The 12,179-nt window shown below is 38.3% G+C and overlaps 1 protein-coding gene across 1 annotated transcript in view; it reads left to right on the top strand.

The window, feature by feature from the left end:
* asic1b (acid-sensing (proton-gated) ion channel 1b) overlaps positions 1–12,179 on the top strand; it is a 132,037-nt gene that overhangs the window by 4,953 nt on the left and 114,905 nt on the right. Inside the window, exon 2 of the mRNA XM_026307782.1 lies at positions 4,093–4,288. Coding sequence (XP_026163567.1) covers positions 4,093–4,288 — 196 coding nt within the window. The remainder of the gene's footprint in view (positions 1–4,092; positions 4,289–12,179) is intronic.

Here is a 12,179-nt window from a genome sequence, read left to right as displayed (position 1 = left end):
TGCAGAGGCTGATCATCATGCGGAAAATACAAAATCAAAGAGTAGCTTCTAAAGCTGATTTTTCAAATGTGAGTTCATTTGCATTTATATTATATATTTTGCAATTGTTTACTAGAGAGAATACCATTGGAGAGACATTAATGGGCAATTTAGTATTTATGTAGGGTTTTAGAGCCAGCATAACCATCATAGTTGCATAGTATAACTTTACAACTGGATTTTGCTTCTTTGGTTTCTTTGTGTACTGTAATTGCACATCAGTATAATAGAAATTACTTTGGATTCAATTCATTTCTTGATGGCCTTTGTTTGAGTCTATGAACTTGACCAAAAGGCCATATTAGTAGTAGTAAGTGTGTTTCATAGGTGCACTCTCATTAGGAACTGATTGTCAAAACTCTGCTTCCAGGAATCATTCTAATTCCGTATTCATTTTCAAGTACACTGCACAAACAATACAATCCTCATTAGTGTAAATTCAATTAGTGCTAATTGGATAATCACCTGAGATTATATCGAGAAGTCTTCATTGTTGTGTCACGCAGCCTGAGGTATTAACAGGAACTGAATACAATTGGATTATTAACTACTATGGAGGAAGATTAGTTTTATTTTCCACATGCAGGGTGTGATAGTTTTGTGACCACAATCTCTCTGTTAAAGTTCAGTCTGAAAATCATTGGTTCCGCATATTTACTCACTCCTCTCATGAGGTGGCGAAGTGATGCAGATGCTCCTTCATTCGTTTGAGTCCCCACAAGAAAATTAAAGTGCTTGTGGCCCATAATCCAATTTAGTCTCCCCCGCCCCTATACACCGAGTTTGCTGTGATTGCTTTAGGGAGCAGTGGCAGGGCAATATTAAAAATCTACCCATGTTATTGTGATTGTACGCGCTTCAGCTAAAGCCTCCTGACTCGGGGATCTGAGCACGGCGTCTTAAGTGCTCTCCTGGCAGCTTTGTGTTGCTTATAAGACAGAGGCGCAGGATACAATTCAATTAAATTCAGACTATACCACAACAGGCTGTATCTTCTTATTAGAATAAAGCATGACAATGTACTGATGTAGTGCCCATGTGGGCGACAGAACTGAAGGAGTTTTGGGCCGTTTTTCTTCAAAGATACCAGTCTGACTAACTGGTAACTGACCTACGTAATCTGACAAGTCATTTTCTGGACCCTCAAAATGTCTTTTTCTTTTACCACCTGTCAGTGGTAAATTGTATATCAGTTTGCTCAGCTAACAGCAATTAATATTGTATTATATGATGTATTTACCAAAATAGAACTTGGTTTAACATGTGTATGTATGTAGGGTGATTTAGTGAACTACACACCCAGTGAATTTATGAAACAGTTTTCCCTAAGATAAAAATGCAGGCTAATCTCTTGTGTGCTCTGACAGGCTGTAGGTACTTTGTGATAAAAGGTAGTCTGTTAACATGTGTAAATGGAGTTCAATTCAGAGCTGCTGCCATTCTCGCTAAAGCCCTCACGTCTGTCTGTAATGAACTTCTTTAAAAACACTACAATAAATACATAAGCCAGATCACACATCTGCACTGCACAATCTCTTCACATCTGCATGTCCAACTAGTTTGCCCTAATTTACAGTTAATAACAAAGCAGCAACTAAGGAATAATGACTCTTGGGTTTATCATGTATTTCTGATCATCTGCACTGTCATGTCTTTCCTGTATCCACAGCTGCTTTGCTTCTTCTTTATACATTCTTTTTGTGTCACAGTGTATAAAAAGAAGTCAGCCGCTTCTACTTCTAATGAAAGACTAAATTACAATATGTTGAAAAACATTAGCAGCCAGAACAGTTTGAAAACTTGTGAATTTCTGGAGAAATTCAGATTCAGATATGTTACTGTTGCACTATTGTTGCTTTCTAGGTGTGACAGTGGTGGAGGATCTTTGTCTTGGCTGAGTTATTAGGTAAATTGGCATAGCAATTAACTTGTGAAATATCATATTTGCAAGAAAGTCATTGGTCTTACAGTAGGTGTCATGTTGGAACAATAGTTCCAACCTTCCCTGTCACAGCACCATTAACTCCATCCAACGTGAAGCATGATGGATCCTTATCTCTCTTCAGTGCTATGAGCACTGTAGAGAAAAACAGTCCTTGTTTCAAATTATAGCTCATGCTGTCTCACATGGTGAATATTTTATTTTATTTCATTCTGTTTGTAGCAGGTAAACAACAATGTAGCTGCAATGGAACATATTACATTTCTTGTAATTTTTTTTTTTTTTTTTTTTTGCCAATTGAATATTGTGGCAGTGTTCACAAAGGAAATAATGTAATATTTCGTTTGTACAGCTTCAACTTCCATTATTCTCATCATCAAGGGACAAAATCTTGTTCATGAGCACAGACAAAGCTTGACCTTGTGGAATTTAAAAAAAGAAATCCATTAAGATTTACCACCAATTATAGTTTGAAATAGTGCCCATATCAATGAGAATTAACTCTGCTGTCAGTGTCCACAAAGTCATTCACAGATTTATAGCCAGAGGAGAAGGGTATATCTTAATCTCACTCTGTCTCTAATGGTTTTCAGTTCTAACTTACATTAACACAATCTTACATGTACGCTGTTATAAGATGCCTGCTGCTGCCTCACATTGCATACAAGTTTAGGAATTCCAAATCATACCTTAAGATGCTGCAGCACTTTAATTTGGACAAAATAGAGCTAATCACTTCTTTATTTCTCATTGTATTGAGAAAATTATTATGCAGTCTTCTTCAATCCTGTTCACACTGATAGACTCTGTGTGTCCTAACAAATTATTCTCATAAGTGTCTGTCAGTAGTGCTTAATCTTAGCACTCCATAATTTTGATGCTTGTATCACTGATGGCCCATTGCTCAGCATGGGTCATCAACAGGCCGTCTTTTCTCTGAGCAGGGCCACACTAGTTAATTGAGGTTAATTTGTATCTCTGAATGACTGAGCAGATGCTGGAGGTTGATGGTGGTTGTCAAGCAGAGGCATGTCATAAATGACTTACCCACTGTTTTCTTTATCACCATTGTAGCTGAGTTTTAGTGCATGAGTGCATGTGATAAAGACATATATTTATACTATACTTTTTTGTGTTTTATGCGTTTGTGTGGAGGATGTTTTTACAACAGATCTAATTAATCTAAGTGTAAAACTAATCTAGTTTTGCACTCTAAAAATTGCTGCATATGCTTTGTGAAATATTTTGCTTGAATTTAAATGCTAAATATTCTAAATATAGTTTTCTAGAGTGTGCAGGTTCCTCAACCTGAATTCAGTGTTAAAAACATTGTTATTCTTACTGAAAATGCTAAACCACTACAGTTAATCCTATTTAGTTTGTCAGAATGAACATGATATTGAGAAAATAAATATTCCCTTCCTTTGAGCATCACTTTATTTCCCTTACTCTGCATCTTCAGTGATACTGGAATTTGACAGCTACTGTAGGTTGCCATTTCAGGCACCATGTGCATAATATTGTGTGAGTTTTCTATATGGTGTCTCTGTCCATTTTTTTTTCTCATTCTCTCTTAGTTTCTAATATGTTAATTTGTAATGTCTTTCCAAAAATGCTTTTCCCTGCCAGACTCTTTAAATGCACATTTTAAAATGGAATTGAGGCGCAGCAAAGGTTGGTCTGTGTTGCTGTCTATAGGAAATCCTTGAAGTCATGGCTATTCTTTACTTTTCATGGGTAGTTTAACATTATTTTTATCTGGTGATTATTGGGTTTAAATAAAGGAATGTTTTTTTTTCTTGATGTCCCTAATGTCTCTGTAGTTTGCTGGTTATATTTATTCTGAAGTAAACCCTTTAAAAAAAATACCTGTTGTTCTGATTCATAGAAGAAGAGAATTTAGAATAAAGCATACCAAGACCAATTTTTTATTAGAAAAAAGATTCAGTAGCACAAAACAAACTATGGTCATGAAACTGTAAAATTACAGTTCTGCCATGTTGGGTTTATGCCAAAATTCATCAATTAAGAGGTGTGGTGTATTAGTGAATGCATGTTTATGAATGTGCTTCCTGTACAAAATAAGTTAATCCTGGAACCGTCCTGTTCAGGTATGAGATCCGGGACCCACACCTGGTGGAAGAGAACGTCCTGCAAATCCTGAAGGAGAGGGCCGACTTTGACAATTATAAGCCCCGCCCCTTCAACATGCGTGAATTCTATGATCGTACAGGCCATGACATCAAGGACATGCTCCTTGCCTGCAGCTACCGAGGCATGGATTGCAGTGCCGAAGACTTCAAAGTGGTGAGTTAGGAGTGTTATTATTTAAATGTCCTCTGTAGGGCCAGCTGAGGCCTGCCAAGATGAGGGTCAGCTGAACTTTTTTCTTATACAAGGCCAATGTTGATATCGTCTGTATAATATGACCTCCATTGCATCCGTGAAGGTGGTTTTCAGTTCAAGATGTGGGGATCCATCAGTTCAGTCCGCATCCCTCTGTGCAATGTCGGGATGGGTCTGAGGGCAATTTTGTATACTGTGACTGACTTTTAGAACAAGGGCTACTGAGTGTACATTTTAGTATGGTGGTACACACCATGTACAAGACTGCTGCTGGGACCCACATGCTGGCCTTTTTGTAGTTTACAGTTTGTAAAAGATTGAGTGATGCTCTCATAAAAGGTTGAAACTTGTTTTTTTTACTGACCTCTGGGTCAGTTCTATAACACTTCCTTTATGAGTAAGAACTTAAAACAATTTGTCACTGCACGATTTTGTGGGAGTGTTTGTTTTCTCATCTATCGAATCGTTACAGACATCCAGTTATTACTGGGAACCTCTTTGACCTTTGCTGTACAGTATATGGTTTCATCAGATACAGCTGCAGTAAAAACCAATAAGCTCCCTGAACATAGTTTAGCTGGTCCTGGTCCTCAGTAGTTACAATGGTATTTTTGTTTTGTGTTTCTAATATCAGCAACTGTAACATTTTATATTGATAGCGATGTGGACAGCGTGGCCTTATTGGCCTTATTTTGTAGGTAATGCACTCCATTAATTGGTAACATATGCATATTTTGTTGAAACTGAGACATGTACAGCAATGACCATAACTTTTGACAAGAAGCAAAAAACTAAAGATATGTTTCGTCTTTTGTTGTCAGGTGTTTGGTCGTCTTCACCAACTAAACACTAACTTTGTCCACAGTTTAGTGCTGGGCAGGTAGCACAGCATGTTGGCTGAAAATGGTGGCTTATTGCTACTGGAAATGGAGTTAAAAAGTATGTTGACACAACCATACATTAAATGTGTGGTGTGTGTGTTAGTTACTGCTGTATTTGTGACACCTTTGACATTACACAAAGCCAGGGATTCACAGGTGACATTTTTCAGGGATCATTTTTATGTAAAAAGATGGTTCCCTGAGATTTTAATGTTTTGGCAACTAAGGCAGCAGTTGCTGCAATATCAACATTAGATAGGTGGGCATCTTGTGGCATTTTACATGTAATATAGCCCTTATAAATGATGCCATTGGAAAAAAAACTGCAATATAAAAGTCTCAAAGAGCATCAATACGCTAAATTCATTTATATTGACATGGAATAACCAATAAATACACGAAATGAACATCAACCTTTTCAGATGGACACACGACAACTCCAACTCAAGAAAACAAATGGAGGTGACTGTTGTGTAAAAATTGCTGTATTTGGGTTCATAAAATTAATTCCTGAGATAAAAAAATCTGTTTAAAAGACACAGCAAGACATACAAAGCAAAATGTTAGACGCTACAATCAGAAACACTATTGAGGATTTCTTGGTAAAATCCACAAAGGTGCTGAATGCTCTAACATCGGTGGGTGAGCACAGGTAACCTTTCCAGTGTAGTTCATAACTAACTACACAAAAAATACCATGACCCCCTTTGTATTTGCCCATCAATGCTCCAATAAATGCATATGCATAAAGGTAAAGACTCACTTTACTGATTAAATTAGAGGCTGACAAGCAAACTGCCGTTCCAGTCCGGTGCAAATGAATAAAATACATGTCTGTACTCAGAAGTGTGTCTGAAAGAAGGAAAGAAAAGGCTTAGTAAATCTGCCCCTCTGTCCTTCAGTAGCCCTTTGAGGTAGAATATTTCATGCGCTGAGTTTTTGCCCATATCCTGCAAAACCTTGTAGTACAGCAGTGGGCTGCATCGCGGCCCACATGGCATGGCTCCTCTAATGTGCTGATGTGTCCACATTTATTGTAGTTAGTTGTGCTTATGGTTTATGTACAGTAGTGGACCTAGATGGAACAGCTCAGCAGAGAGCACTAATGGTGTGGAAAGAACCTTCAGTACGCTAGAGAAAAGTATGCTGAACACTTCCACCAGCCTTTGCTGCCAAATCTCAGAAAATAGAAGCAGTAAAACTGTGATTAAGACTGTCAGCTGCTCCTGCTTGTTTACCCCCAACATCGGCAGTGTTCTTCGCTGGCTGCTCCCTGGCTGTGGAAGATAGCCAAGAACAAGTGATCTCGGCTACATATGGCATCAGGGTGTCTAGTTGCATTGAATTATTTTTTTATCAGTGCTCTGATAATGATGTAAAATAAAACAGTCAGACCACAGTGATGCTAATACTGGTTGTCTTAGGATGGGGAGAGTCTGCAACAAGATACCATCCCATTTTCTGATATATGAATGGATTTGGGTACTTTCTAATACATCATAACTATTATTCAATTTGAAGACAGTATGTACATGTCAGAGGCCAGTGTTATCATCAGTTAGTGGTCTCTGATTCCAATACCCAGTGGGATACAGTGCCATATAAGCAATTCCCAGTCTTTACTGGTCTAAGTATTTCATATTTGAGATGTCCTCTATCTCTGATCTCTGGTCCCCTCAATTCCACACACTCTGTCCCTGCCTCCTCTTTTTCCATGTAAAGACTTTTGCTAATTAGGAATGCAGACTGCTGGGCTGATGTTTTTAAGCTTAGCTGATATTAAAGAACAGCATGAATAAGACATTATCCTCAATTAATATTAATAGGTGGCATACAGTTTCTGAACAATGGCTGCACAAGATAATTAAAAAACACTAAAAAGTGGCTGAAATGCAAAGACCATAAGTAGATTTTTAATGATTTTGTGTTTAATCAAAATGACATATACACTGACACATGGAGAAATCATAAATGTACAGGATCAGTTAAAAAATTAGTGTATCTTACTGTATCCCTGAGGAGCCTTGTGCAGATAATATGTTGATGATAGTGACCAATGTTATAACCTAATTTATCCCATTTTGAACACTTCAAGACCACCATGTCTCACTGCAATCATTAAGGAAAACATGGACAGATGAAACTTTGTAAGAAGCTCGGTGGGTTGGCAGGGAGCATAAGTGAGAGGAAGAACGCACATGAGAGAGAGAGTATGAAAATGAAAATGGGACAAACAGATAGAGACTAAGGCCCAGGTACCAAGAAAGTCCTTGGATTGAAAGTGAACATAATGGTCAACTACCATAGAGAGGCACAAAGACTCAAAGCAGCAGCTGTCACAGCTGCAATAGAAGCTCTATCAGCAGACACACAGGTTTGTGCTCATTTACCCTCAGAGACTGCAGAGCTGCACTATATCTCCCTTTTCTGGCTCCCCAATTGTTTGTGCTAATGCAGTCAAGTATGGCATAGCTCTGTCCTTTCCACTATATATGTATTATATATTTGTTAAGGAAAAATGTCAATCAAAACTGTATTTGTATAGCACCTTCATGCAATTCAGAAGGATTTGTCAGCTTCTACATAAGCAGATGGAAGGCAATAAAATAGTTTTATCTTATAAGGGTCATAGTGTTATTTAAGATCTCATGAAATTAAGGACTGACCACAATTATACTAGTTTTATTCTTTGCCAATGGCCAGTTCACATATTGTCTGTGTGGTCTTTTGTGTGTCAAAGTTAAACCTTTTCATCTATCTGGCAGTTAACAAAGTTAACAAATTCCTGCTAAAATTTTGGTTAAGACATTTAACTTAATTTATTTACATATTAAACATTTTTTCTCTAGTTCATCCTATTTAGTCTCCCTGTCTGGTCTTTGACAGCCACCCTCTCTACCTATTGTGTAACACTGACACTTACATTATTACCATGATCCTTCTATTGAAGTATTGGCTCCACCTCAGCTATCTACTGACCCTTTGAGTCAACCCTTGGTGCTACAAAGAAGTGAGGCTAATGAGATGTGATCAATAGAGAAAGCCATTCAGAGACACCTGCCCATGGATCATTTTACACAAACACCCTTTGAATCAATATAAGGATATGTCAGGGATTGTTAAAAGTCTTTCTTAACTTTCTCTACATTTTTCTAAATTACAAGCATTGATCACTATAAGCATTTTTCCTTCCTACATATGCAAAGTGAACCCATGACAGGTAAGGTTGGTGTTGTCTGTCTTTATAGTCTGAAGTCCCCTTATTTGTGTTTACAGTATATTGCTAAGCCAGTGTGGTAGGATACTTGTAGTCATTTATAGTGTATGAGCTTGGGCAAACAGCTTGGCTTATGAGTTTTTAACTTAATACCTCCTGTAATTTCATTATATTGTTATTAGTATTATTCGCTATTAAATGTGATGTCTGTGGAGAGTCTGAGCTGCTTGTTTTAATATTAGATGGCAGCTATCAGACCTGCATTAAAGTGTTCTTTAATCTGCTATTCCTCATCAACTGTTTTTGACACATTTCACCTTTGTTCCATCCTTTTTTCATTGCTATTCTGGTCTCATTCATCAGCTCAAAGCTAGTGATTCTGCCTCTCTTTGTTGCTGGACAACGCCCACCACTTTCCCTCTTGAGAATAAATCAATCAATCTGCTATTACAGTAGAACTCATAGACATGCATCAGTTACGTTGTTGCTGAGTAGTGTATGCTGTACTAATGAAAAGAAAAAAACACCTTTGCTTTGAGTGTAATGTGTCCTTGATACAGTCTTGTATTATACCCTCATTATATAGTATGTCAAATTAAAATTTAGTTGTGGATAAGTGAGGATTTTGCAATATGTCTAAATATTTTTCAATTAACCAAGATACCAAATCAAATAAGTGACAGTCAACTATCCAAGGGATGGCAAGTACAGGGTTTTAGCCACACAAAGATGTATGTACATTCTGCATAGTATTTTATTAAAATATTGCATGTTGTGATCATTTTGTCAAAAAAATGTTTTTCTTACTATGTGTGGTCACCAAGTGGCAAACCTTCATCTCAGTAATTATTGTCTACTTTTTAAAGTAAGAAATGATGGAGAGAAGATGCACGAAAACAAACACTATGCTGTTTGACTGACAGGATACTGCCTCATTGCCTAGTATGAGGCCCCCTGCTGTTTTTTTTTCTTGTCATAGGGCTGTTTTAGCAAGCATAGCATGTTCTTTGCTCCCTTTCACACATACACAGAAAAGGGTGTTTCACCTTTTTTGTTGTATTTTTAATTTTTAAATGCAGAGTGAAAGACATGGTGATTGAGGTGCAGTGTGGACAAAAGGTATAAAAAAAAGGGAAGCGCAGATAGAGGCAAATTCAGAACATGGAGAGGTTTGAATTTTATTTTATTTTATTTTTTTCTCTATGTGACCCTGTCACCGTTGCTAGCCTATTTTATTTTTAATAAAGAATTGGATGATGCAGTTACATGGTGGTGGGGGAGAGAGTGAGAGAATTTTAAAAAATGGGAGAGAATTTATCCCTTAAATAATCACTGACAAAACACTTTGGTTGAGATTAGAGGTAACGGATGGCAGGGCATGGCTTTGGAGTGAAAGATTAATAGAAAGTGGAGTGGACAGGAAACTGCCCTGAACTAAGAATGCCAATGTGCACCAGTGGGGGAGTCTCTGTTTGGCTCTGGGTTTCTGGTGCTGAGCTGCCAGTGGGAACAGAGGGGAGGAGGAAAGACGCATTGAGGGAGACCAGTTAGACCAGTAGCACACTAGCTGAATGAGAAGTAGGGTATTCTGTGTTTTCTGTGCTGAGGTTCTCTCTGCATGCACTCAGTGCGTAATGTTCTCAGTTCACTCCCCTCCACTACACAAACAGTGGATGTATGGTTCAGATTGTGAGTAATTATTCACATGGCACTGGCAGGAGGCATACTGCTGCATCAGTCAAATAATTACCATCCAGAAGCATGTTAGTAGGGCTGATGTGTTTTTCTTCTCTTTTCCCCTTTTCATTATTGTTGTAATTTCCTAATATTTTATAGGAAACCTCTTAATTTGGCCTGGTGCATTGCATTTTTTTGGTAAGTTTTGTTCTCTCTAGTTCATTAATACCTTTGAATTCATTAAAGAAAATGATTGGAAAACATGATTAATGGTTTTGGCATTTAAGGCTGATTATGCTAATTATCACAGATGATTAATGACCCTGAGTACAGGTATGTGCTGTTTTCTGTGATTGCATGATGTAGCTGTCTTTACTATATTAACATGACACTTTGGAAGGTGAGTGAAATACAGGTCAAAAAGATGTGGCTTTTTTTTTTTTTTTATATATTTCACAGATGACAGAGTACAGATGCTGTCATCTTGTGCTTCAGTGTCTGGGGATAGATAGAGTGAAGTGCCTTAAAAGTGCCCTGTCTACCCTCCACTATACAAATGATGTTATGTATGGGGACCACTGTATAACCATCTGTAAAGAGATGTTTCAAGTTCCCCAACAAGCAAAAGCTCTAGAGGTTTATATATGCTCAGCACTAGCTCTCCCACTGTGGCACATTCTTCTTAAGGTGCTATGTTAATTTGAATGTACATGATCAAGGGAAACAGTGGTGACTGCAGTCTGTCTGTGCTTTCATTGTCCAAAGAGGGGAGTAGTTCAGTGTGCTGGTTAAAGAGCAACTTATAAAAGACTTTGGAAAAGAAGGCAGAACTGGGGCACAGAACCACTACTACTGATTGATAGAACGACTGGATGGAAAACCATTACAAGTCAACAAACTTTAGTGGTTATAAGGGGTTGTCCTGAAGAGCTCAACACCTGTGGGTCCCATGCAGTGGCAGGCTGATCTCTTCAGTGAACACCCTCTTCAGAAACGATGAAGGAGATGAAGGTGCACCTGCCCTACAAGTGTCTGTGCTCACCCACCCATGTTGTAGCATTCAGCACCTTTGTGGTTTGATGTGCCTGTTGAGGGTCCTGAGATCCAAAATGTGTCACAGGCCACTCTTTCCCTTTTAGGAAACAGGATGTAGTATAGCAAAAGGAATAGAAGCTTGCCTGCTGTGGCCTTAAAGGATTCTTCTTGTCTTCATCTTAGTCATTTGATAACATGGTTGTCTGCAGTTATAAGGGGAGGATGGTAAATAAACAGAAAATCCAGCCTCTGGGTCATGGTGGAAAGAAGCCATGAGCTGGCACCCAAACCCCTTCAGCTGCAACCCTTCCTAAGGGGCCGGTTGAGGGGCTTAGACCTACCCTTGCCAAGAGTAAGGCGAGGGGTCCACAAGCAACTTTCCCTGCCGACGGCCCCTTTGAGCCAGTTTATTGCCTTGAGCTGCAGTATTTTTCCAAGTGTTGCCTAGAGACCATCCTGAAACACTGGCACAACTAGTAGACATTTGGGCAAAGCATCCGTATAGTAATGTTTTATCTTACATTGATTTGATACTCTGTTGAATACATCTGTGATTCTTCTCGGCTAGAAGTGAAATGAGGATGTGGTTTTAACATGTTTGCAGCATCTGCACTTGCGTCTTAGCTGCCCTGGTTAGTCAGCAAGTCATAGTATCATTCTTATAACAATTGTGAACTGAAATAAAATAAATTCTTTCCTGATGGAAATAGAGACTTGTCATTCAATGTTCAAGTGAACCCTGCATGTCCTTGCTATCTTCTGTTCGACTACAGTACCAAGGCCTGAAGGCAACAGCTCATCCATTGTTTGCCACATTTGTTTTCAGTTTCAGAATTGCAACTTTGTGAAAATTTGGGCATTGGGAATATTAGCATCTCATTCATCTGCCAGTAACTGAGGGCAAAGACAACTTTCAAGAAAAAACAAGACTAAGAAATTCTCTAAAACTAGGACAAAAAAGATTAAAAGAGTTTAGGGCCAGAGGGTGGCTGTAGGACATAGCGTTTAAATTAAGACATTGGATGTCCTGAGTAAAGACACC

This window comes from Mastacembelus armatus, chromosome 5, assembly GCF_900324485.2.
Source record: "Mastacembelus armatus chromosome 5, fMasArm1.2, whole genome shotgun sequence".
Taxonomy (NCBI): domain Eukaryota; kingdom Metazoa; phylum Chordata; class Actinopteri; order Synbranchiformes; family Mastacembelidae; genus Mastacembelus; species Mastacembelus armatus.
The sequence above is the reverse complement of the archived record's forward strand: the minus strand, read 5'-3'. Positions and strand labels throughout refer to the sequence as shown.